The following is a 27,411-nucleotide window of genomic DNA, read 5'->3' as shown; positions in this document are numbered from 1 at the left end:
TCAGGAAACAGCAGGAAAGGGGAAGCATGGATGCTTGCTGTCAGTTCCACCTGGATAAGTAAGTATTGCATATCTAGGAGTAACTAGCTGTAGTTGTGCCTACTGATATACTGATGTACTGATACTGTCTTGTACCATTTCAGCGAAGCTGATTATAAACATCTCAGTTCTACATCCAGTGGCATCACGGTGGTAGCATTAAATTGCACACAGAAGTATTTCAGCAAAAAAATGGTAACTGGCAGAGATCAGAGCATTTTCACTCAGAGAGCTGATTGTTAAACATTTATTAGCACTCCATGGGTTGTAATGAACCAAGGGCCCTACCCCAATATGAGAGGAAGAACTCACTCTCACTCACCATTGCCATGCCCGAGCCCCATTCTGAATCCCATTTCTGGTCTTTAATCTTAATCCAAGACTCTGCTACAGATGACTAGAATTGTAGTGCAATAAGCCTGTTCCCAGATAAAGAACCATAGTCCTGAACCCACAGCATGATCACACTTAGCTTGTGAGACCCTGATGCTTTTGGTGTTGCTCTCAGCTCTGACCCCATGTTCTTGAAGGAGACACTGACTTTCCTGCAAAACACAGAGAAGCTTTCCTCATTGCCCATGGATAGCAGATGGTGAAAGTGTGAACTGGTAAATTAAAGAAACACATTGGAAAAATATTAAAAACTAGGGGAAATTATGCTAGTTTTCTTATGTGTTAATTTTTCTTCTTTATTTCATGCATTTAATATGTATTGTGATCAAATATAATAATAAACAATTTACACATATCATCTTATATCACTATTACTGTGTTTCTATTGAATACCTGAATTAGAGATATGTGACACCCCCAAGATTTCCTTTCTCTCAGTTTGCTCGATACTCTCTGATTACCTATTAAATATGTGTCTGTAAAGCTTCGGCTTCCTTGTTATTCTCCAAGGATTAGCTAGGTCTAATATTACTCACATGGCCATGTTTAATGTCTAAAATTAATATTCCTCATAAAGGCAGTAGCATAAATATTTGAACCAAATCACAGAGATTGTTTGTTGGTGTATAGATGATATGATTCTGCAAATGTGGTCATTTATCAGGCATGTAGCATCTAATAAACACAGTATAATATATCTATTATACTTACTGGATGAATTAAGAAGGTGATGTAGAGGTTGTTTCCTTCAGAATCTGAAAAAGCACGGACTGATTAAAATCTTTAGTAGTATATGCTTTTACAACCCGCCCTGATTTAGTTGCACATTGATACGTATCTCATAATCCTCACTGAATTACAATTCTAAAATCTCAGAGGACAGTTATTTTCTTTTTTGTTTATTCAGGACTAGTGTACCATAGAATTTGTATCCAAGTAGATTTACCTATAACAACAAGTCTTAGTTTTTTTAGTAATATAATAGGGCAATGATGTCAATATCATAAGGTAAGAAAAATAAAATCATTCAGCACAATGTAGATACCTTATAACTACAAAATAAATAAACTTATCTTTGTTCCCCAATTGCTTCTTGGAAGCCGGTGAATAATTAATGTGTATTAGGAAATACACTTTTAACTTCTGTGTGGTAATATTATCTTCTGATGTGGGAAAGATATAGGTTGACCTATTGCGTATTTACTCAAAGGAAGAGTCCCTGAACAAGGAATCTCGAAAAAGAAAGCCTTGCTCAGAGTTGACTAAGTTTTAGGAGGAGAAACAATAAATTCTCTTGCAATTGGCCTGAGGTGGGTTGCAGGTATTCCTTCATGTGCCAAACACAGACATAATCCGAATTCATGAGAAGAAAAAACTTGAAAGAGATGGAGAAGACGTGATTATATGATTTTTCTTGTTCCCAATTTGTTGCTTTATGTCTTTTCTTCACTATCTTTATCTGTTTTATACTTTCTTTAAATGGTTTCAGAAAGTGAGCTTTGCAAATAATAAAATAAAATATTTCTAATTTCTATAGTAATATTTTCATATACTAGGGTGAAAATATTTTCTCAAACAAAATTAAATACAGGGGTGGGGTGGTGGGATGGGGAGAAAATGCAAACAACTGTAATTGAATAACAATAAAAAATAAAATAAAATGATAAAATGATATATAGAAAAAAGAAAATTAGATAGAATTTATAGAAAATCAGCAGTCAGAAAAATCCCTGAGGTCTTCAGGAACTCTTAAGGAAAGCCACACACAGGAGGCCCTGCAGACATACAAGATACAGTGTTATATTCTACAGTAACCAGCAGAAGGCAGACACATAAAGATGATGGATCTAGTCCTATCAAAAACAACTTACAAGAAAAAAAAATCACTTCTACAGAAATGGTAGTTTCAGTGAATACAAGATGCATAAGCCTCTAAGTAAAGAAAACATTACATTTCATAGAGACTTTTGTGTTATCACAAATAGTTGAGGAAAAAAAACCTATCCAACCTTAGGGATGTAATAATGGTTATTGATGAGGAGAGAGAAGAAGAGAAGGTGTAGATTGGGACTTGAAATTAAATATAAAGGATGTGCAAATAATAGGATACATTGAGAACAAGCTCTGAAGGGAACTGCTACAGAAAAAGCTGTACATTAAAAATGGATTTATTTTCTCAGAGAATGAGTAGAAAAAGGCGCAAAACTTATGGTTGAGTTTTGGGAAAACACAGCAAGTTTGAAAAATTAGGTTGAAAGTATTTTGGTAGAACTTATTGGAGAGGGAACTCATTCTGAAGACAATAACCCAACAAGACAAGTTAGTGAGCTGCAAAACTGAAAAATATTCTGGTAAGTATGGTTCATGAGTTTAATCAAGCAGAATGACCTACCACCACTGTAAATCCTCACTAACTTGTATGTCTCGCCTAGGTGGAGTCTAGTTTTTGAAATATTTTTACTCTGTATTAACTATTTTTCCACAATTTCTATTGGCAGGTCACAAAAAGCACATATGTTTAGCGAACAAAAATTAAAGGGAAGTGGTTTGGTCCAGGAGTCGTGGGCCAGAATGAAGCCATCCAATCCATTTAATTTTGCTTATTGGAAATAATTAAGGCACAAAGACACATAGAACCTGACTGTGGACTGTTGAAGACTGAGAAAAAAGAAAATTACAGAGGAGTAGTTTGGATAGAAAAGATAAGATGGTATATTTCTAAAATAACTGAAGTATATTTTGCCAAATACATTAATTTATTCTTATTTTTAATTCATGAAGCCTTCACAGGGACAGAAGATAAAACAACCATACTGCTACTTGATCTCATGATTGGATAAGCATGCTCCCTCTCAACGGCTCAGTCTTCATGCCCTCTGTGCTGACACTCATCGGGATTCCTGGCCTGGAGTCAGTGCAGTGTTGGATTGGGATTCCATTCTGTATCATGTACCTCACTGCTGTGATTGGGAATTCCCTCATTTTACTTATAATCAAATATGAACACAGCCTCCATAAACCCATGTACATTTTTTTGGCCATGTTGGGGGCCACAGACCTTGCACTCAGCACCTGTATTCTTCCCAAAATGTTAGGCATCTTCTGGTTTCATTTCTCAAAGATTTCTTTTGAGGCCTGCCTTCTACAAATGTGGCTTATTCACTCATTCCAAGGAATTGAATCAGGTGTCTTGCTGGCAATGGCCCTCGATCGCTATGTGGCCATCTGCCACCCTTTGAGACACGCCATCGTCTTCTCCCAACAACTCGTGACTCACATAGGAGTTGGGGTGATGCTCAGGGCTGTCATTCTTATAGCACCATCCATAGTGCTTATCAAGTGTCGGCTTAAACTCTACCGCACTACAGTCATCTCCCACTCGTACTGTGAGCATTTGGCCATTGTGAAACTGGCTGCTGAGGATATCCGAATCAACAAAACATATGGTCTATTTGTTGCCTTCTCCATCTTAGGGTTTGACATAATTTTTATCACTTTGTCCTATGTTCAGATCTTCATCACTGTCTTTCAACTACCCCAGAAAGAAGCACGATTCAAAGCTTTTAATACATGTGTTCCCCACATATGTGTCTTCCTCCAGTTCTATGTCCTTGCCTTCTTCTCATTCTTCACACATAGGTTTGGCTCTCACATACCACCTTATGTTCATATTCTTTTATCAAATCTTTACCTTTTAGTCCCACCTTTTCTTAATCCCATTGTCTATGGAGTAAAGACCAAACAAATCCGTGACCATGTCCTGAAAATAATTCTCTTCAAAAAACGTCTTGCTGAGTAGTGGTTTTAGGTTGGTTCAAACTAGCAACATGGATATGGTGAAAAGTTGTATCTTTTACAAATATCTACATCCAAAACCAATCTTTAAATTTTAGAAGCTCATCATTGATGGAAGTACTTAAGAAATCATAAAATACTTAACTTTGGCCACTCATGTATGAAAAAACTCTTAGGCTCAGTTTTCAAATTGTTTTCTATTTATAATTATTCTTCTGTATTTGGCCTGTCTGTCTGAAGTTAGAAGTTCCTCTCTGGCAACCTTTAGCTCTACATAAAAACAAAATTGAACAAAGCAAGAAAATACCAGGTAATTTTTCAAGGACCATGTCACACAACAACATTTTCTAACTGCTAACCCAACCCATAGCTATAATTGTGGACATATCTCATTTTCTAACATCTGCTTGTGAATCTATAATGTGACATTTTTTGAATCACTTTTCTATTTTACCTATTTTCTCTTAAAAACTGATAAATATAAAAACAATTCAATACTGATATCAGCAACACAAAACATATATGATGAATCCCATAGACAATAAATAATGATGAATTTGTGTAGGAAATAATGTAGTAAAAATACTGATAGAAAAATTAGGGTATTTAAAATATTTTTTATTTTCAAAAACAAAAATGTGATCAGTACTTAAATAGAAAATATCCTTAAAGTGGTACATATTTTAATGACATTACCCAGTGAATTTTATCCAAATTTGGAGGTTGAAGTTTCAGAATGAAACAAATATAAAAATTAATTCCATTGCATTCAGTAATTGCCTACTTTAATTATCTTAAGTATGAAACCTTGCCTTATTTACATTTTTATCGATAACATGTAAAACAATGCCTGAGACTTCTTAGAGGCTCTATAAAATTACATTACATAATAAACCATTTCAGCATCTTATGATGTTGGTTAAGGTATTCAAAAGCAATGAATCTGGAGGTTTTAAGGCCATATTTAATATTGCCATACAGAAATTGTAGATGCTAGAAAGTTTATTCCAATATTGGAAAGGTGAACAAAGATGGTGAATTGAATGAATACATATTAAAACTATTTCCTGCTTCATTGCAGGATTCTCTTGATATAATTTTGAAGACTAGGTATTTTCATTCCAATGTAATCCAACTTATTAAGCATTGAAATAAGAGCTAGTGCTTTCCATGCCAATTTTAAAAATCTTCACCTATTTTGTGTTTATGAATATTATCACCTTAAATATTGTTTTTCTTTAATATTTAGATTAAATCCACTTAAAATTGCTATTTAGCTGTAGTGAAATAGAGACTATTGTCTTTGTTTTAAACTTCATTATAAAAATGGCATACAATTAACTTTAGTTATTTACAATGTACTATGTGATGAGTCTTGCCATGGGGGTATGTCCATGAAATCAGTACCACAATCAACTCATCACTCCCTCCAATATCCTTACATGCATTTGCAATACATACCCCATTTACCCCAGTATCTAGGCAACCATTTATCTATTTGCTCTCACTAGACATCAGTTTGCATTTTCTAGAATTTGATGGAAATGCAATGTGTAATTGCACTTTGGGTCTTTTTTATGTCACTTACCATAATTATTTGATGTTAGAAACTGCCAAATTGTTTTTAAAAAATTGTAACATTTTATACTCCCACCAACATTTTATGAGAATTCCAGAACTGGCGTATATTTGATTTTTTTTTTTTGTTTATAGCAATTTTGATGGCTGTGTAGTGGTATATTTGTGTGGTTTTTCATTTACATTCCCCTCATCACTAATGATGTTGAACACTTTGTTTATTGGTAATTTTGTATCCTATAGCTGTTCAAATTTGTTGCCCATTTTCTCATCAGATTGTTTGTTTAATTAAAAACTTGTATATATATATATTGGGTTCAAGTCCTTTTTCTGATATAAGATTTCTGTCCATAACCAATGGTTATAATCAATAACCATTGTTATTATAATGAGAATGGTTTGCATGACATCATAAACTGGCAGCCAAGGAGAGTGGACTGGAAAGTGCGTGTGTGAACAATGACAACTTCACTGTACTAGTCCATGGGGGTGGTGGATGTCTTTGAGTGAGCATGTACACTGCATGGCCATCACATTCAAAATGACTGAGCGAGTAGACCAACAAATCTGCATTAAATTTCACATTAAACTTGAACATTCCTTCACGTTAACTATTCAGGTGATTCAGAAGGCTGAGCTATGGGCAACTGGTGATTGGCAGCTTGATCACAACAAAATACCCTCTCATGCATCATGTCTCATGTAGAGTTTTTTGGTGAAACATCAGATCACCCAGGTGACTCAGAACCCTACAGCCCAGATTTGGCACCCTGCAACTTCCAAGACTAAAATCACCTTTGAAAGGGAAGGGATTTCAGACCGTCAATGAGATTCAGGAAAATACAGCAGGGCAGCTGATGGTGATTGGGAGTACTGTGTGAGGTCCTAAGGTGCATGCTTTGAAAGGGACTGAGGTGTCATTGTCCTCTCTCCAGTGTTTCTTGTATCTTGTATCTTCTTCAATAAATGTCTCTATCATAGTACGTGGCTGGATACTTTCTGAACAGACCTCTTAATGTGTGTTAAATCTTTCCTCTCACTCTGTAACTTGTCTTTTTATTCTCATAATGGTATCTTTCAAAGAGTTTAAGTTACTTTTTCATGAAATTCAACTTCATCAATTATTTTCCATTTATACTTTTTATTTTGTTTTATTTTATCTAAGGCATATTTGCCTACTCTCATGGTCACAAAGATTTTCTTCCGTGTTTTTACCACAAGGTTTTACAGTATATTGTGTTTTCCATTTAGGTCAATAAAAGGTTTTGAGTATATTTTGTGTAATGCAAGCTTAATAGTTATTTTCATTTTTTATATAGATGTACAGTTAATATGGCCTCATTTGTTGAAGAAATATTCCTGTATCTATGGTGTTGCCCTGGCACTTTTATTGAAAATCCTTTGACTATATATGTGTGGGTCACCTTATCCTGTATATAAATATTGACTACTGTGTTTCATTTGCCCCAGGAGGAGGCATGTCTTAAAGCAATTAATACATGTATTCTCCACATATGTATCTTCTTCCAATTCTACTTCCTTGTTTTCTTCTCCTTTTTTACTCACAGATCTGGATCTTATATCCTGTCACATATACACATCACCTTGTCCAACCTTTTATAGCCAGTGGCAGTCTTGCACCTAACACTTTCCTCTTAGGGCTTTTAACCGTGGGCCGGGTGTATAATCCACGCCCTAGACTACAGTCCTTGTGTGTTGAGCAAGGAAAGACTGCTAAAACTCCCTATTTACTTTCCAAATGACATCTGCTTACTTTTTTGACCTCCCATTACATGAAGTTTCAGAGTTCAGAAATTGTCTTATGTGAAAACTAGCACATTATCAGTGTTAGTTCTCCATTCCTCCTTTCTCACCAGGATTGAAATCCTTCTGTTGCCTCCTTTTTTCTTTGATGCTTTGTCAGAATTTGAAAATATCTGTGTTTCTGACCTTTAGAATGGGCCTTGTGGCAGGAAAATTCTCTTTTTTATTTTTATTTATTTATTTATTTAAAATTTTTATTGTTATTCAATTACAGTTGTCTGCATTTTCTCCCATCCCTTCACCCCACCTCAGCCGAAACCCACCTCCCTCCCCCACCTAAATCCTCCCCCTTGATTTTGTTAATATATCCTCCATAGTAGTTCCTGTAAACCCTTCTCCCCACTGTGCCATCCCCCCTCTCCTCTGGCTATTGTTAGATTGTTCTTAACTTCAATGTCTCTGGTTATATTTTGTTTGCTTTTTTCTTTTGTTGATTATGTTCCAGTTAAAGGTGAGATCATATGGTATTTGTCCCTCACTGCATGGCTTATTTCAATACCCTTTGCAACAGCATGGATAAACTGAAGAGGAAATTCTCTTTCTTGAATGCATGCTTTATCCTCAGAAATAGCAGATGGCTCTTGGCAAATGTGGCTTTAGAAAGTCAGCTATCTCTGTCCTCTGAAATCCTCCTCTCTGAATTTGCATTGCTTCAGAATGTCTCTAATATATTTTAAACTTTTAAAATACACTTATGTACTTATTCATTGGGTAAACTTTTGCCTCTACTCTCTCTTTCCTACTCCTATTGGCAGAATTATAATTTGGATTTCATACACAAAACTTTATTATTTACTTTATTTTTTATAGTAAAGTTTGTTATGTCTAGAAAACTTTCCCAATCATGAAATGTACATATAATCTTTGATATATATGTAATTGTGATATAGATGAAATTGTGATATGTATGCATGAAACTGTGATATGCATGCATATGAAAAATCAATTAATAAGTTAAAATTATACCATATCCAATGAAAAATCCATACAATGCTTTCCTTGAATAGCTGTATATGCACTTAAATTAAAACAATACCTTTTATTGTATAAAACTCAAACAATATAATACCTTCTTCTTCTGTCCTACATTCCCACTCTTTCATCAGAGTTGAGTGTGATATCCAGGATTTATCATACCTGATTATACATAGAATTATTTAAATAAAAATCAAATCATGTCATCAATATTGTTCTGCAACATTTTGTTGCATCATCTGCAGATATGAGGCAAACAACTCTAAATTACGACTTTTGGACCCCTTTCTTCTTTGAAATGTCAAACATTAAATAGTAGAGAAACAACATAAGGCAATTGGTTGTTTCTCTAAATAATCTTTTCAAACATATCAATAATACAATACTTTTGTGTATATGTGTATATACACTATCTTTATTGTTACGTAAGCATTCAAAAAATTTAATCTTTATTGTATTTTTTCCAGTACCATTTAGTCCCCTATAATCCCTTCTCCCAGCAATCACCACACTGTTTTCCTTGTCCATGACTCCTTTTTCCCTTCTGCTCAATCCCTTCACCCTCTAACCTCCCCTTCCCCACTAGCTGTCATCTGCTCTCCATCTATGAGTCTGTCTGTGTTTTTCTTATTACATCCGTTTGTTCATTAGATTCCACATATAAGTGAAATCATATGGTATTTGTCTTTCTCTGACTGACTTATTTCACTAAGCATAAAGGTCTCCAGGTCCTGTTACAAAGGTTAAAATTTTCTTTTTTTTCACTGTATATGTTAATACAAATAGAGTACACATACACACACACATATGTATATATAGAGAGAGATAAAGAGAGACAGAGAGAGTCTAATCTCATAAATTGCTACAGCTATGTTCTGTGAAGCCACTGCAAACACTGTGTTAGTAAATTCTAAACCTTGTCTCCTCTGGGGCAATACGGCATTAAGTTCCTTTGATCCTCTAGTCTTATTTTCATCAACCAGTTAATACACAACTATCTCTGTGTGTGTGTTTCTATTTAAACACACATTTTACTATGTATTAAACACATTTAGCATGTATTTCTTGCAAAAAATTACATGCAGTATTTCATTATAATAAAACACTAGCTGAGAAAGGTTTAATGTTTTCCCGATCCTGCGTTATCTGGATTTCCCCTTCACAACAGTGCTGTACACTGCACTCCATTTAATTGCCTATCCTCTCATGAACCCACATATTTAGCCACTTTTCCATTGTTTCCATAGTTTCATCACACAGTATATGTATTACTTTACTACTTAGCAGAGTAGCCTCATACATAGATGAGTAAAAATCTTCTTCCTTTTTCTGAGTATACAATATTTTAGATTCATTAACATTGAGCTTACAAACCCTAACCCTACAACTCATGCCTAAAGGAAGCTTTTCTAACACATGTGTATTCTCCACAGGTTATATCACAGCCTTGTGTTTAGAAACACTAGACCACCCTTCAGCACTGTGCTTGGGGCCATCTGTTTGAAATCACCAACATACAGCATGAAATGAGAAAAACAACACTGAATAGATCACAAAAAAGATATGTTTGTATGGTATAAGAGCCAATACAAGAAAGCAGAGCATCACCTGGTCCATCCTCATCTGGGAACATGTGCACTGGGTAACCCCAGTCTTTTGCGCTTCTGCTCATGTTCAGTAATGATGGTAAAAATGTTGTGGGTACTGATTTTGTGGGTTTGAATATGAATTCACAAACTCAGAATCTGCAAATAATAAGGGTCAATTATATACACAATATATTAATACAAATATGCATATAAACATATATCCATATATGGTTATAATGAATTAATTTCTTCATTTCTAATTATAAGTTATCGGTTTAGTTATAACATAAATAAAATAAAATGTGAATGTGTAAGCACAGCATTTTGACACTAACATGAATCACTTTTATAAAAATTCCTTCATTTTTACTATTATTTAGTTGGGCTCATTTCAGTCTACTGTGTGCTCCATTCAGTGTGTAAAGAAATTGAGGGAACACTTATGAGATTTTATAAAAGCATTTGGAAACCTTATTTTCTTTGAAATACTTATGGAGAAAAGAAAAACTTACCTGAAATTTAAAGTCCCCAAACCTATTACACTGTTGTATAAAATGAGGACAATACTACTGTCTTGAACTAACTCAGATAGTCATTCTTACTTACAAGTATGATGTACATAAAACATTTTGTTTAATGTATATGCTATAAGGATCATTTGTGTTATCATTCATTAGTCATAATTTAACATAGAGGTTTCTGTGGCCTGCCCTCCCTAAGAAAGAGGAGGAATACATTGTGAAATTCCTCACTGTAACTGGAGCAAGTACCAATGATTTGCAAGTAGGGTCTTTAGGAAATGGGCTATAGGGAAAGAGATAGGACTGATGAAAGAAGAAGCCATTGTAAAATAAAGAAGTACCATCATAGGAAGCTCAGAAGAAAGAAACTAATCACAGGAAAGAAAACCAGCAGGGGCAGAGCTGTTAAAGAAGCCTGAGCTGCAGGGATGTGCCTGGGGATGAATAGCAAGTTTGGAAAGGCAAGGGTCACAAATATAAACTTGGGGTCTTTTAATTAAAACTAAAAACTAATCATTAGTTTTCTAATAACAAAACACTAAGATACAAACTAAAAGGTAACAAACCAAATATTAATTTTCAAAATTGAATACTTTTATACTGTTTAGAAAATTAGTAGTGGAAATGTGTGATAATTTGCTTCCTCCAATCTACATAGCTTAACTGCAGTCAGGCTCTGCTTATAACTCTGCCACCCCGGTCATAGCTAGTACATAGCTGTGCACAAGTGACAATATTCAAGTGAGAAAAAGCAATCTTGAGACTGATATCATGTTTTTTGTTTTGGGAAGAGATCAATATAGTTTTTTAAAAAGCAAGGACCAGGGAAATGCACACTTGCATTTAATGACTGAATTGAATTCCTTGTTGTTCCCAGTGAAGAAGATGAGACTTAGATATGAGGGATATGTTCAGAAGAATCTCAAAGCCACATTTCTGTCCTCAGTCTAGGTATTAATGTTTTACTTTGTATCTCTGTGCTTCAGCATCCTCTCCTAAAGATGAAGAAGTTTTTCAAACTGTCTTTAAAACTCCCTGTATGATGATACCAAGATTAGAGTCGACTGACAAGTCTTGTGAGCATCCTAAACTCTTCTGTATTCACTACAAGGCACAGACGTGTGTACATGGAGGTGTGGAGTAGGGTAGGTAGAGATGTAATAGCTGACTCAGTGTCGTGTTCACCAAACCTTCTGTATTAAGCTGTGATATCTAATCCACCTATATAATGCATTCTATTATATGAGACAGAATGAACTTCCTGGACACGTTTGCTTAATTAAAGGTAGAGAGGTATGAATGACTCAACAGAGTCAATTGGTGACCCAGCATAATAATATGTAACAGCTGCTTATGAGATATTGTGAATGTAGACATATAACAGTTACATGCAACAACAGAATCATACTCTGAACTAGAATTAGAAAAGCATGATGGTACTAAGAATTTAGTCATTACCTGGTGAGTGCTCACTGGCACATTATGGAACATAATTCGCTTTAATATACATTATACTTAACTTTAAAATAAGGAAATAAGATCAGTACCATTTTCTCTGGCTATTTATCTGGCTTTGAAAAACTAAATTAGAAAATGACTATAAATATGCCTTTAACCTTTGAAGAATTACATATAAACTTATTATTTCTGGTACAAATCATTATTAGTCATTCTTCTTCCCAATACCACCATCCCTTCCCTAAAACACATTAACTTCTAGTACTCTGTTCAGTGAACCACCTCTGGATTCTGCTACGAATCTGTTGGGTCTTGACACTATAGATAATGGGGTTCATCAAAGGTGGAAAAAGGATATAGATGTTGCCCATGAGGACATGGACCACAGGTGAGAGGTGCTTCCCAAAACGGTGCACCATGGTCAGACCAATGATTGGAACATAGAAAACCAGGACAGCACAGGTGTGGGAGACACAGGTCTGCAGGGACTTGAGCCGTTCTTCCTGGGATGCAATAGCCAAGACAGAATGCAGAATCAAGATGTAGGAGATGAGAATGAGCACTGAATCCAAAAACAGAGTGCAGATGACCAGGGCTAAAGCATAGAAGCTGTTGAAGCGGATGTCGGAGCAGGCCAGCCTCAGTAGGTCCTGGTGCAGGCAGAAAGAGTGGGAGAGGATGTGGGGGCGGCAGTAATGGAAGAACTTGAGGCGGATGATGGGAGCAGTAATGAACAGGAAACTCCTACCTACAATAGCCACACCAGTGTTGATGATTCTGGTGTTGGTGAGGATGGATGTGTACCTCAGAGGGTTGCAGATTGCTGTAAAGCGATCAAAAGCCATCGCCAGAAGAACTCCAGATTCCATGCATGATAAACCGTGAACAAAGAAGGTCTGTGCAATGCAAGCATCCAACTCAATCTCCTGACTGAGCCCCCACAGGATTCCCAGCACCGTGTGCACCGTGGACAGCCCCATGCACAGGTCAGTGAGGGCCAGCATGGCCAGGAAGTAGAACATGGGCTGGTGCAGGCTCGGCTCAGTCCGGATCACATGCAGCACCAGGCAGTTCCCTGAAATTATCATAGCATAGATACAGAAGAAGGGGATGGAGATCCAGGGATAGTCCCTTTCCAGGCCAGGAAAACCAGTAAGAAGAAAGGTAGAGTTACTGACTTTGAGATCAGGTTGAACAGACATTGGTCTGTAAAGAGAAAAACCTCTCAAGGAAAAATGTAAGTAACAGCTGTGTAGGATTTGTAGGTATTTTCCACTGCCTTAATATAAAGTCTCAAGTAACAGCTATAATTAAAATGATTGGATTAGCACATTGCTTGTGGTTTGTTTTGTTTTTTTCAAAAGCTAAATGTGCTCCAAAACACTGATGAAATTAATTTATGCCTACATATGAAACCACCTGGTTATCAGAACTCTGGTCCCATCAGAGAAATCCGTGTCTCTGATCACAACATCACCATCACTTTCTGCTTCAATGCTTCCTGTTACAGGCAGCAGAGAAAAAAAAAATGTTTGGTTTGTGAAGGTATAATAATGAGGCTTAAGCATATAAAGTAAAAAAAGAAAGCACATTCAGGTTATTCACATTTAAAGCCTGGTGAAAGAAATTAGCCACTGTTGTAGGTGTATGATTAGCTAGCCTCTGCTTATATAAAAGACTAAGTAATTTATAAAAATCAGTGACCAACCATGTTGTCCCTTCTGACTTCTATGTTTCAGGGGCTTAATAAAGCATGACTGTCATTCACAGCAGAGATGTTCTTGCCAATTTTAAACATGGAGATTACTCTCCTATTTTGCTTACAGTGGCACTGAGATCCTCAGAGAAGCGAGATTTAAGCAGGTGCAAGAGTGCAGGAGTCAGTGGGGTAAATGCTGGAACCTGGGAGGTGCTGTGCTGAGTGATGCAATGACCTGTGGAAAATGAGGGAAAAGCCATGGGCAGTGCCTGCAAAGCAGACTTTCCACTCCAACAAGTTTTCAATGTTTCTACAAGCACAAGTTTATAAAAATGATTCCTTCATCCCAGGGGATTTGCAAATGAGCATTGGACAGATTGGTTCAGAAACCTCTGGTAGTTTTGTTCCTCATAGACTGGTCTTTCCTTTTTATTTAAAGGGTAGCAGGTATGTCCTATATAAAACAGATTATTGTTATTAACACAAAATTTCACTTTATTTCTCTTCATTTCTGCCCCATTTTATCCATTTCTTTATTTAAATCCCCTGTTTAAATATTCAAAGAATTCTAGTGCTGGCAAATATAAAATGCTGTTTATAAGTCATATAGTTTTGTATAAGGTTGATAAACTTTCTAAGCTGCTGGAAATCAGAATCTCTGTTTTAATAACAATATTATTGAGCTTTTTTGCATTTACTGAGTGCTAGGAATCTTAGTATTATTTAATCCTCAGGGTTAGAGAATTTTTTAATCTAATTTAATTGCTAGATTTATTTGAATATCATGTCTTCATTTTCAGAGGCAGTAGAGCATAGCGATAAAGAATATGCTTATAAAGTCAACTTTCTGACATAGAAACCATTCTTCAAAGCCTTTGAGAATTGTGAACTTGGGCAAGACACTTCAGCATATATTAGTTTTCTCATCCAAAATGGGGATAATACGTTACCAGTTTCATAGGGTTGTCCTGAAAATTAAATTAGATGACCATACAAATAAAGCACTTAGAATAATGAAGATGCAGAGAAACATAATAAAAACAAATTGCTATTATTTCCATTTCAGAGATGAAAAACTGAGGTCAGAATTGCAATACTTAATAAGGTAGCCATAAGCCACAAATAGGTATTGAGTACATAAAATGTGATAAGTTCAGATCGAGAACTTGCAAGACTCCATTCCAGGAAGACAAACAATCCAATCTAAAAAATAGACAAAGGACCTGAACAGACACTTCACCAAGGAGGACATACAGAGTGACCAGAGATACATGAAAGGATGCTCAGCATCACTATCCATCAGAGATGCAAATTAAATCCACAATGAGATACTATTTTATACCAGTCAGAATGGCCATCATAAACAAATCAACAAACAATAAGTGCTGGTGAGCTTGTGGAGAAAAGGGAATCCTAGTACACTGTTTGTGGGAATGCAGACTGGTGCAGCTACTGTGAAAAACAGTATGGCATTTCCTCAAAAAACTAAAAATGGAACTGCCTTTTGACCTGGCAATTCTTTTGCTAGGATTTTACCCTAAGCATCCTCAAACACCAGTTCAAAACAACCTATGCACCCCAATGTTCATAGCAGCACACTTTACAATAGCCAAGTGCTGGAAGCAACCTAAATGTCCATCAGTAAATAAGTGGATGGAAAAACTATGGTACATTTACACAATGGGATAGTATAGAAATATTATAGAAGAAAGAAGGAACTCCTACCCTTCCCAAAAGCATGGATGGAACTGGAGAGCATTATGCTAAGTGAAATAAGCCAGGTGGTGAAAGACAAATACCATATGATCTCACTTATAAGTGGAATCTAATTAATAAAATAAACAAGCAAGAAAAATATAACCAAAGACACTGTAATAAAGAACAAACTGACACTAACCAGAGGGGAGGGGGGAAGGGGATAATGGAGGAAAGAAGGGGAAGGGTGGTCAAGGAACATGTATAAAAGATCCATGCAGAAAGCCATTTTTTCTACACATGAAATAGAAAAAACTAGAACAAATGTTCCAAAAATTTACATGAACCCAAGAGACTGAATAGTGAGAGTAATCTTGAGAAAAAGGGAATGAAGTTAGAGGAATCACTCTCCCTGATATCAAACTACACTACAAGACCATAGTAGTCAAAACACAATGGTACAGGCATAAAAACTGACATATAAATCAATAAAACAGAATAGAGAGTTCAGAAATAAACCAACACCTTTGTGAACAATCAATATTTGACAAAGGAGACAAGGAAATACAGTAGGTTAAGATTGTCTATTCAAAAAATGGTGTTGGGAAGATTGGATAGATACATGCAAAAAATGAAACTAGATCATCTTCTTACACCATACACAAATATAAACTCAAATAGATTAAAGACTTTAATGTAAGATTTGAAACACAGGCAGTAAAATTTGGACATTTCTTGCACCAATATTTTCTCTGCTGTATCTTCTTGGCAAGGAAAACAAAAGATCAAATAACAAATGGGACTATGTGAGACTAATGAGTTTTGATAGCAAAGGTAACCATTAACAAAATGAGAAGACAATCCACTGAATGGGAGAACATATTTGCCAATGATACAACTGATAAAGGGTTAATATCCAAAATTTATAAAGAACATATAAAACTCAACATCTAAAAAAAAAAAGCAAGGAACCCAATTAAAAATGGGCAAAGAACCTGAATAGACAATTCTCTGAGGAGGACATACAGGTGGCAATCGACATATGCAAAGATACTCAAGGTCACTAATCATCAGAGACAGCATAAAAAATGATCCAATCAGAAACAAAGGATATACTAACTGAAATAAAGAACGATTTACAGGGAAACAACAATAGAGTGGATGAAGCCAAGAATCAAATCGATGATTTGGATAAGGGAAGAAAAAGCAATCAATAAGAACAAGAAGAAGAAAAAAGAATGCAAAAAAATGAAGATAGTGTAAGCAGCCTCTGGGACAATTTTAAGAGGTACAACATTAACATCATAGGGGTGCCAGATAGAGAAGAGAAAGAGCAAGAAATTGGAAATCTATTTGAAAAAATAATGAGAGAAAACTTCCCTAATTTGATGAAGGAGATAGACTTGCAAGTCAAGGAAGCACAAAGAATCCCAAACAAGATGGATGCAAAGAGGTCCACTCCACGACATATATAATTAAAATGCCAAAGGTTAAAGATAAAGAGAGAATCTTAAAAGCAGCAAGAGAAAAGAAGTTAGTTACCTAAGGAGAGTTCCCAGAAGACTCTCAGCTGATTTCTCAAAAGAAACGTTGTGGGCTAAAGGGATTGGCAAGAAATATTCAAAATCATGAAAAACAAGGACCTACAGCCAAGATTGCTCTACCCAGCAAAGATATCATCAAGAATCGAAGGGAAGATAAAGAGCTTCCTAGACAAGGAAAAACTAAAGGAGTTCATCATTACCAAGCCATTATTAAAAGGAAATATTAAAGGGACTTATCTGAGAAAAAGACAATCACAACTATGTACAACAAAATGACAATAAATACATGTGTATCAATAACTGAATCTAAAAACAAACTAAGCAAACAAGAACACAGTCAGAATCATGGATAAGGAGAGCGTTTTGATGGTTGCCAAATGGCAGGGGGTGTGGGAGAATGGGTGAAGAGGTGAGGGGGTTAAGAAGTACAAATAAGTAGTTACAGAATAACCATGGGGATGTAAAATACAGTGTAGGAAATGGAGTAGCCAGAGAACTTATATGCATGACCCCTGAACATGAAAAATGGTGGGAGAATTGACCGAGGGAGTAGGGGGTGCTGGGGGGGGCGGGGCGGGTCTGGACAACTGCAATAGTATAATCAATGAAATGTAATTAAAATTTTAAAAATAAATATCAATTATATCAATTAGATAAACTTAATTTATAACATTGTTCAGGTGAGCTATGTCTTTTCTGATATTCTGGCTACTTAAGGAACAGAAACTAATAACTGGAAGGAGGGAAACCTTTTAATAATCTTACAATAAATCTCTCTCTTGTAGTGAGTTTCAGGTTGTGACATTCACTTGTGTTTACTTGCTTCCTCCTCCCTATTAAAGTGACACAGGAAGCCTAGAGGGGCTGGAGTCGAGTCAGTCCCCTTCTGTCTTCTAACTAAGCAAGGCTCTGGGAAAGTCTTTGTCACTGGAGAGGACGCCTTTATTATGGACAGCACACTGGAAATACTGATGTATTTCAAAATAGTTATCTTTACCCTCCACCTACTAGATACAGAAGTTTTTTTTTCTTGGCTTTTCACTGTTAGAATTGCTTTCTTGGGGGTGAGGTGGGTCAGTCCTTGGAGGTAGAGTTTATAAAAGTAATGTGGACAAAAAATAATGCTACATACTAACCCTAACAAGCTCAGAGAGGCCTGCATGAAGGTCTTACAAACTCAGAGATCCAAAGCAACCACACAGGATGGTCTGAAATTCAAACTTCTCAACAAAAAGTGTGTCATGGAAAGTAGTCATGTCCTAGGCTGGTATATTCCTTGAGAAAGGTCCATCTTTACCTTACCTGAGCCTGTCTATTGTCTTTTTATATCTGCCTTTATATGTACCTTTGGAATGTAAGAGTTATCCCTCAAGGCACAATCTCCCACCACCAGTGCACTAGGTCACAGGTGCCCACATAGAGATAGCGTACCATCGCTACGTGCTGTAAATGTTCATTGTTGACTATCCTACACCCACTGATACAGAGTAACAGGTGTCTCTCCGTTCTACTCTTTATCCAATCTCAGAGACTTCACCCCTTTACTTCTCCCACCTAACTCATCTACTACCAGTAAATTTCACAAAACCACCCCTTATGCCTCCTCTTTTGATAATAATATATAAAGTGAACTGCAAAACTGCCATTCTCCAGAGCATTTTCTCAGTCTGTTGAGATTATGCTTCCTAGCAACAGCTGTCAGTTTGAGTTTGACTCAAATAGAAGTTCTGTACATGTTTGGACTTTTCTTGTGTCTGCAGTATCCCACCACAACACTGCAGTCTCCAAAAGCTTCTCAGCCTCATCTTATTCCATGCTGAGTACTCATGAATTTATTAAAAATTCTGGTTAAACATTTCTCCCAATGTATGGCTCCCTCAGCCTTTATTCTAGACAAACAAGTGTGGGTTGTCATTCTCTTTATTTAATGTTCTCTCTATAATTCTAGGTGGTGATTTACCCTATAACTTTAATTATCTGATGGGTTCAAGTAGTCATGAGTTTTCATTTGTTTAGTTTTTTTTTAATTTTTTAATATATTTATCGATTATGCTATTACAGTTGTCCCATTCCCCCCCCACTCCACTCCATCCTGCCCACCCCCTCCCTCCCACACTCCCCCCCTATAGTTCATGTCTATGGGTCATACTTATAAGTTCTTTGGCTTCTACATTTCCTACACTATTCTTACCCTCCCCCTGTCTATTTTCCACCTATCATCTATGCTACTTATTCTCTGTACCTTTCCCCCCCTCTCCCTCTCCCACTCTCCTATTGACACCCCTCCATGTGATCTACATCTCTATGGTTCTGTTCCTGTTCTAGTTGTTTGCCTAGTTTGCTCTTTGTGTTTTAGGTGTGGTCGTTAATAACTGTGAGTTTGCTGTCATTTTTACTGTTCCTATTTTTGATCTTCTTTTTCTTAGGTAACTCCCTTTAACATTTCATATAATAAGGGCTTGGTGATGATGAACTTCTTTAACTTGACCTTATCTGAGAAGCACTTTATCTTCCCTTCCATTCTAAATGATAGCTTTGCTGGATACAGTAATCTTGGATGTAGGCCCTTGCATTTAATCTTGGGTAATGTAATTATGATGTGCCTTGGTGTGTTCCTCCTTGGGTCCAGCTTCTTTGGGACTCTCTGAGCTTCCTGGACTTCCCGGAAGTCTATTTCCTTTGCCATATTAGGGAAGTTCTCCTTCATTATTTGTTCAAATAAGTTTTCAATTTTTTGTTCTTCCTCTTCTCCTTCTGGCACCCCTATAATTCGGATGTTGGAACGTTTTGAGATGTCCTGGAGGTTCCTATGCCTCTCCTCATTTTTCTGAGTTCTTGTTTCTTCATTCTTTTCTGGTTGGATGTTTCTTTCTTCCTTCTGGTCCATACCGTTGATTTGAGTCCCAGTTTCCTTCGCTTCACTATTGGTTCCCTGTACATTTTCCTTTGTTTCTCTTAGCATAGGCTTCATTTTTTCATCTACTTTTCGAATAGATTCAACCAAGTCTGTGAGCATATTGATAACCAGTGCTTTCAACTGTGCATCCGATAGGTTGGCTATCTCTTCGTCGCTTAGTTGTATTTTTTCTGGAGCTTTGAAGTGTTCTGTCATTTGGGCCATTTTTTTTTTTTTGTCTTGGTGCTTCTGTTACTTTAAGGGGCGGAGCCTTAGGTGTTCACCGGGGCGGGGTAACGCTGGTCACTGCGCTGTGACGCTGTACGTGGGGGAGGGGCCGAGAGGGAGCAATGGCGCCCCCCTCACTCTCCTCCGGATTTCAGTCTTTCACTCCGCTACCCACAATCAAACTGGGCCCCTCTGGTGCTGGTTCCCGAGTGGGTGGGCTTGTGCACACCCTAGGCCCCTGTGGGTCTCTCCAACGAACTCTCCCGTGAGGCTGGGAGTCTCTCCTGCTGCCGGCCCAACCTTCAAGGGCGCTTTCAATCAGAGGTTTGAGGCTTTATTTCCCGGAGCTGGAGCCCTGGGTTGCACAGTCTGCTTTGCTCCCCGCTGTTCGCCCGGTTTATCTGTGTGCGAATGTGGGGCCCCGGGGTGCTACCCACTGCTCTGCCTGCCCCGCTCTCCGCCACTCTGAGTCCGGTCCTCTCGGGGTATCTGCACGAAAGTAGTGCTCGGACTGCCTGCCCCATTCGTCCCACACTCTGCCAGTCTCAGTCCCTCCACGGCCACGTGAGTCCTCTCCACCCCGGTGCCGGTCTCCGCCCCTCCTACCGGTCTGGATGAATGTTTATTTTGTATTTCCTTGGTGTTGGACTCCCTTGCTGTTCGATTTTCTGTCAGTTCTGGTTGTGCGAGGAGGCACAGTGTGTCTACCTACGCCGCCATCTTGGTTCTCCTGTTTAGTTTTTATTTTTGTTGTAAACATGGGAGAGAGAACTTCTAAAGTCTTTACATATCAGAACTAAAAGCAGAAAGCTAACAATTTGATTTGGAAATTTAAATAATACCATTATAATTGCATCAAAAATAAACTATTTAGAATTAAATATGAAAAAAATTGTTCAAAATCTGGACAAGGAAAGCTCCATAATTCCAATGGAAAAATCAAAGAACACATGAGTAAATTAGGAAGTATTTTATTTTCTTGGGTTGGAAATCATGTCAATCCTCATTAATTTCATTTTTAGATTCAAGTATATCTTAATGAATACCTCAGCAAACTTTATGCACATATTGATGAGTATTCTAATATTTATATGTAAAGGCAAATGAACTAGAGTAGCCAAAACAAATGTGCAAAAGAAGAACAATTTTGAAGGACTCATTCTGCTCAGTCTAGGAGTTTTAAAGACACAGAAACAAGGCAGTATTTGTGCAAGTAAAAACACATAGGTTAATAGGAGATAATAGAGAGCTCAGACAGACCACATTAACATATGCAACTAATTTTTGGCAAAAGTTTAAAGATAATTCTATTGAGAAAAGGTAGTCTTTTAAAAATAATCTTGATGCCTTATAAAGGGGGAACCCCCAAAGGAATTTATTTATAGAAAATTGTGTATGTATTCTTACATGTAAACTTCATTCACCTTCAAAGCACTCTCCATTTGATGCATTAAACCTATTGAGAAAAATTTTCCACTGCTCAAAACAGTTTTTGACCTCATCATTTTTGACCAACTTTTAGTGCTTCTGCAATTATTTTTTGTTTCACCTTTTCCACATTTGCAAAGTGTTTCCCTTTGAGGACTTTTTTCATCCAGGGAAACAACAGCACCAAAAAAGTTGATCAGGGCAGGATCAAATGAATAGAAAGGGTGGGGCAGCGAGGTGTGGGCATGTGCACTCATAAATCACCCATCCTGAAAGGGGCCAACTTGTTGAAAAAATCTTAAAAAAAAAATTCACTGAAGCCAAACGCAGTCTCTCACAATAATGCCAGCTAGTACACTGATACAGACAGGTTCCTAGAACACTCACCCAGCAGGGAAGCCTGCACTACAAGGGTCCTGTCCTCCAGAAGATAATTCCTGTTTTGGGGGATCCCCTCTCTTATATAAAAATTAATTCAAAATGGATAACTGACCTAAAAGGAAAATGTAAAACTTCTAAAGGAAATACATGAGAAAATCTTGTGATCTTGGGTTTGACAATGTTTGTAGATATAAAAAGAATAGCACAATCCTTAAAATAATATGAATTGGACTCTATCACATTATTTTTTTTAATTAAACTTTTGCCTTTTTTGGTCACAGTTAAGAAAATGAAAGGATAACTTACAAGTTGAAAATAATGACTTACAAATCATACACCTGTTAAGGGTTCTGTAATTAAAATATCTAAAGGACTCTCCAACCTCACTGAGAAGGAAACAACCTCACCAGAAAAAAGAAAATTATTAGCAGGCACTTCACCAAGAAGATGGATGAATGACAAATAAGCATGTGAAAAATGCATTAAAGTATTTGTCATAAGGGAAGTACAAAGTTAAAACAATGACATGTCACAACTTGCCCATTAATATAGCAAAGCAAAATAAAATAAACATAAAAAATCTGACCATACCAAATATTGGCCAAGATAAGGAGGAACTGTAATTCTCATATGCTACTGGTCAGAGTGTCAAATGGTACAGTTATTTTAAAATACAGGTTGACAGTATATTAAAAAGTTAAATATTTATCATATGATCTGGTCATTCCACTTCTAGCTGTTACCTAAGATCAAATATTGGTCTAATACTTTCCAGCTTAAAATGTATGTCACTTATATAATATAGAAAATAATGAGGGTAAGTTGTGGTGAGGATCAGAAAAAGTAGAAGTCCATATGAAATATGAAGACATGGATGGAAATGGAGAAGAAAAGTATGGAATATAGAGAAGAAAAAGTATAATTAAAACCATTGTACAAGGGTAAATCATTTAGAGAAGGGCCATGTGAGATGCACCAAAAAAGTCCTGATTCTCCTTTGTTTAGTTCCTCTTATCTAAATTTTAGGTCTGCAAAGTTAGATTGAAGTAACCAGTCAATTTTATTTGCAGTCTTATAACCCTTTGGGGGTAGTGAAAGAAGAGCTATGGTACCCAAGAGAAAAATTACCCACTTCACACTTTCTGAGGATCCTACCAGCCATAAAAGCAGTAAACACATGTGATTACACATTATCTCCCTCTAGAAATAAACAGACACTCCCAGAAGTCCAGCCCCAAATCTAAATCCCATATGCACATTGAGATTATTGTTTCTGCATAAAACTCCCTATTCTGCAGGCATTGCTGGTCGACAGCAGTGGGAAAATGTATGTCTAAAGAAGGGATTTCTACCCTAAAGGATAAAGAATCGGGTATCTATTTTTGTGAGTTTATAAAACTAAAGGGAATTTTATTTTATTTTATATTATTTATTTTATTTTCAAAATCAGACAAACCTTACTAGAAAGTAGAGGATCATAAAGTGATCTAATTTGCCACATCAAAATTTTTTAATTCTCTCTTAATGTCTGCTATCTCCATCTCAAAATACAATAGCTCTACATTTATTCTGACTGGTTTCCCTGGCCTAGAAGTCAACTATCTCTGGTTCTCCATCCCTTTTTCCATCATCTATGCTATGGTTCTCTCCGGGAACTGCCTGGTGCTGCACGTGATCCGGACTGAGCCAAGCCTGCACCAGCCCATGTTCTACCTCCTGGCCATGCTGGCCCTCACTGACCTGGGCATGGGGCTGTCCACAGTGCACACAGTGCTGGGGATCCTATGGGGGTTTGTTCAAGAGATCAGCCTGGATGCCTGCATTGCCCAGTCCTATTTTATCCATGGTTTGTCCTTTATGGAGTCCTCTGTCCTCCTTGCCATGGCTTTTGATCGCTACATTGCCATTTGCCACCCATTGCGCTACTCCTCCATCCTAACTAATGACAAAATCATGAAAATTGGGGTGGCAATCTTATGTAGAAGTACTTTACTCGTACCTCTGGTCATCATTCGCCTAAAGTTCCTAAATTATTGCCGTCCCCACATCCTTTCTCACTCTTTCTGCCTGCACCAAGACTTAATTCGGATGGCCTGCTCAGATATCCGCTTCAACAGCATCTGTGGTCTGGCCCTGGTGATCGCCAACCTGCTGTTGGATGCAGTGCTCATACTAGTGTCCTATGTCATGATCTTGCATGCAGTCCTAGCTATTGCATCACAGGAGGAGAGAGTCAAGTCCTTGCAGACCTGTGTATCACACATCTGTGCTATTTCAGTTTTCTACATCCCAATCATTGGTCTGACCATGGTGCATCGCTTTGGGAAACACCTCTCACCTTTGGTTCATGTGTTCATGGGCAACATCTACATCCTTTTCCCTCCCTTGATGAACCCCATTATTTATAGCATCAAGACCCAGCAAATACGAAGCAGAGTCCAGAGACTGTTTTACTTGAGAGAAATGTGTTGAGGTCAAATGTGCATATATTTAAAAGTCAGCAAGTGGAGATCAAAAGGGTAAGAATTGGTGTATAATCAAAAATAAATTTAATGACTTCTATTTGGATAATGTATATGTTGCAAATACTTTCAATTTTTCCCACAGCCGTCATAATTCAGTGACAATGACATGGGTTATATTGTGGTCAATTGTATAAATCATTATATACCTATATGTACATACATATAGGTATATAATGAGCTGAGAATCATACTAATGTATCAGGCATGTTAGCTATTAAGATTTATGTTGTGCTATGGTCACCTGAGTGAGGACAGTTTTGCATTCACCCAATATGGAAAATGTTAATTTTACAAGTTAATGTCCTTCAGGTAATTCCTAAGGTATCAATAATTGTCTTAGTCCATTTTTACTACTCTAGGCAACATTCTTATTTGTTGTTTAGCCATCACCCGTGCTATCCGGTTTTGCCACATGATAGTGTAACAGAGTAAGCATCACAGGGAGACTGGACTCTTTGGATGATTTAGAAAGTAGTGGAACAAACTAACAACAAAAAACTAATGTGATCCTATTTGCCCACCAGTCAAACACTCTTTCCTCACTTGTATTATATGAGTAGTATTTGGACTGGAGATATAGACAACCAGTAATTGCCAGAGTAGGAAAACAACATACTTTTGTGATCAGTTTGATTAACTAAATAATAATACAAATAGCAACTACCATTTGAAAACCATTTGAAAATATTTATTATGAGTCCATATCTCATTTAAAGCTCAATCTCAAATGAAATAAGCTAGACATAGAAATACAAGTACCAGAGGATTTCACTCATGTGCAGAATCTAATGAACAAACTGAACTAACAAGCAAAACAGAGATAGGCTCATAGATAGAGAGCAGACAGACAGCTCTGGGGGTGTGTGGGCTGAGGTGCAGAAGGATTGAGCAAAAAAAATCATATAAATTAAATCATAATGTAATCTTTTATTTCTGCAGTCTTTCACTTGCAATAATGCCTTTGACATTCATTTTTGTTGTCTGTATTCACAGTTTATTGTTAAATCCTATTTTTGTATCACATACTGCACGTTTATTTATTCATCAATTGATGGGCATTTTAGTGGTTAATAATTTTGATTTTGAATAAAGCTGTTACAAGCATACACAGCTTATGAACATCAAAGTATTTTCTCAAAATTGGTATCATTTATTTTTAATGTTTATATTTTTACAATTAATAATACAACTACCAGTAATAATAATAGCCATAAAATAATGCTTAGTTTACACTTATCAGATGCCCATTCTACATCAGTCACCATGGAAGCACTCAGTAGTGATTCTTGCTAGTAACCTTCAGAGCAAATTTATGAGGTAAATCATAATCATATAATTGTGCGGATGAGGAAATTGAGGGAAATTAATTTTAAATTAGCAGAAAATAGTGGTGGGACAATTTCATTTCAAAGATTTTTACTATTGCTACTACTGTTTTATTTTACATTACAGTTAATTCCCCATCATCCTGTGTGTTTCTGTCAGTGGTGGTGGGCATGGTGGGAGGGAAGAATTTTAAAACTCATATTGATGTAAATATAATTTTCCAATGAATTACTGGTTGAAACAATTATTTAATAGGCAATTCTTCTCTCAGCCAGTATTTTAACAAAATCTTATGTAATAGGTTTGGTACTTCATACTTGGGAAGTCAGATATGATGAGTTTTGTTTTTATTTTTTAGCATTATCTTGTTCCAAGAGATCTTATCTCTGTCCATAGTGGCCAGAATTTCCAACCTTCCACTTAAAAGATCAATTAAAGATTTTTAGTTTAAAAAGTATATTTACTATGATGTAACCCAATTAATTTCAACAACTTTTCTCTTATTTGGAAATTGATATTCTCTGTTAAGACTGTTTCTTTTCTCCTTGAGTCTCTGCCACTCACTCCCACCTCATCCAAGCTTCTTACCACCTGCATTAAAGGGGAAGCCACGTGTCCCTGAGGAATTGGATGAGAGAGTTGGATGAGATTCTGGTCTAAATCTGTAATGTGTGGCTGACTATATTGAGTGAAACTTACCTTACCTCCACTGAGTCTGTACCCTCTGCGGGATGTGGACTCATTATTTTCTCTTGAATCTACTTAGTGACCCATCCCTAAAGTTGGTGTTCACTCCTTAAGCCCCTAAATCACACTCATTTTCTCTTTCTTCCTGGACTCTAACATTTATTTTTATGGCCCTTGACTGTGGGATCATTCTTCCTAGCCAAAGCAACTCTCTTGACAACTACACTACTCAGCATTAGCTATGATGTTTGTGTTCCTTATAGGACTATAAAGAACTCCTAAACCCATTTTCTGCCTTGTGGAGGAGAAGGAAAACAGTTTTCTGACTGAATGTGCCATATGCATGTGTTTCTACTGTAATGCTGCTCATGGTAATTTCTACTCTTCAAGGTGGCATGAGATATTGTAGAAGGACATTTTCCTCAGATATTTATGCAGAAAGTAAAGTATTAATCTCCCTGTGCTTTTAGCTTCCCAGTACAATACATTGGATTTCTATCTTTTCAGGCCCTGACACTTTGAATGAGGGCCTGAGAGTGTGCAGCTGAAACTGGGACCTTTGAAGATTTTTTTTTCCCCTCTAATTTTATTGTTGTTCAAGTACAGTTCTCTGCCTTTTCCCCCCAGCCCTCCCCATCACCCTCCCATTTCTACCTCCACAACCCATCTGTTATTGTCCATGTATCCCTTATAATTGTTCCTACAAACCCTTCACCCTTTCCCCTGAAATTCCCTCCCCTCTCCCCTCTGGTCACTGTTGGCCTTTTCTCAAATTCAGTGTCTTTGGTTATATTTTGCTTGTTTGTTTGCTTTGTTGATTAGGTTCCTGT

The 27,411-nt window shown here is 36.8% G+C and overlaps 3 protein-coding genes across 4 annotated transcripts; 2 read left to right on the top strand and 1 right to left on the bottom strand.

The window, feature by feature from the left end:
- Positions 1-4,628, top strand: LOC112312985 (olfactory receptor 52A5). 2 transcript variants are annotated; one of them, XM_053925666.1, is made up of 2 exons: positions 1-58; positions 2,931-4,628. In XM_053925666.1, exon 2 carries the CDS (start codon positions 3,275-3,277, stop codon positions 4,229-4,231), a length of 957 nt encoding a protein of 318 aa, XP_053781641.1. In that variant the 5' UTR covers positions 1-58; positions 2,931-3,274; the 3' UTR covers positions 4,232-4,628. The 2 variants fall into 2 exon arrangements, with proteins under 2 accessions (XP_053781641.1, XP_053781642.1); XM_053925667.1 differs by having other exon boundaries at positions 2-58; positions 3,214-4,628.
- A 5,830-nt stretch (positions 4,629-10,458) lies between these two features.
- On the bottom strand, positions 10,459-13,410 carry LOC128781111 (olfactory receptor 51V1-like). The gene has a single exon (XM_053925665.1). It carries the CDS (start codon positions 13,372-13,374, stop codon positions 12,424-12,426), a length of 951 nt encoding a protein of 316 aa, XP_053781640.1. The 5' UTR covers positions 13,375-13,410; the 3' UTR covers positions 10,459-12,423.
- A 10,031-nt stretch (positions 13,411-23,441) lies between these two features.
- On the top strand, positions 23,442-25,159 carry LOC128781110 (olfactory receptor 51V1-like). The gene has a single exon (XM_053925664.1). The coding sequence runs from the start codon at positions 23,568-23,570 to the stop codon at positions 24,513-24,515; it is 948 nt and encodes a 315-aa protein (XP_053781639.1). The 5' UTR covers positions 23,442-23,567; the 3' UTR covers positions 24,516-25,159.
- Positions 25,160-27,411: the final 2,252 nt, after the last annotated feature.

This window comes from Desmodus rotundus, chromosome 5 (assembly GCF_022682495.2).
Source record: "Desmodus rotundus isolate HL8 chromosome 5, HLdesRot8A.1, whole genome shotgun sequence".
Lineage (NCBI taxonomy): Eukaryota > Metazoa > Chordata > Mammalia > Chiroptera > Phyllostomidae > Desmodus > Desmodus rotundus.
Note: the sequence above shows the minus strand (reverse complement) of the source record. Positions and strands in the feature narration are given on the sequence as shown.

Coding starts and splice junctions, on each gene's coding strand:
- LOC112312985 (XM_053925666.1), top strand. CDS start 3,275: ATGCTCCCTCTCAACGGCTCAGTCTTCATGCCCTCTGTGCTGACACTC.
- LOC128781111 (XM_053925665.1), bottom strand. CDS start 13,374: ATGTCTGTTCAACCTGATCTCAAAGTCAGTAACTCTACCTTTCTTCTT.
- LOC128781110 (XM_053925664.1), top strand. CDS start 23,568: ATGTCTGCTATCTCCATCTCAAAATACAATAGCTCTACATTTATTCTG.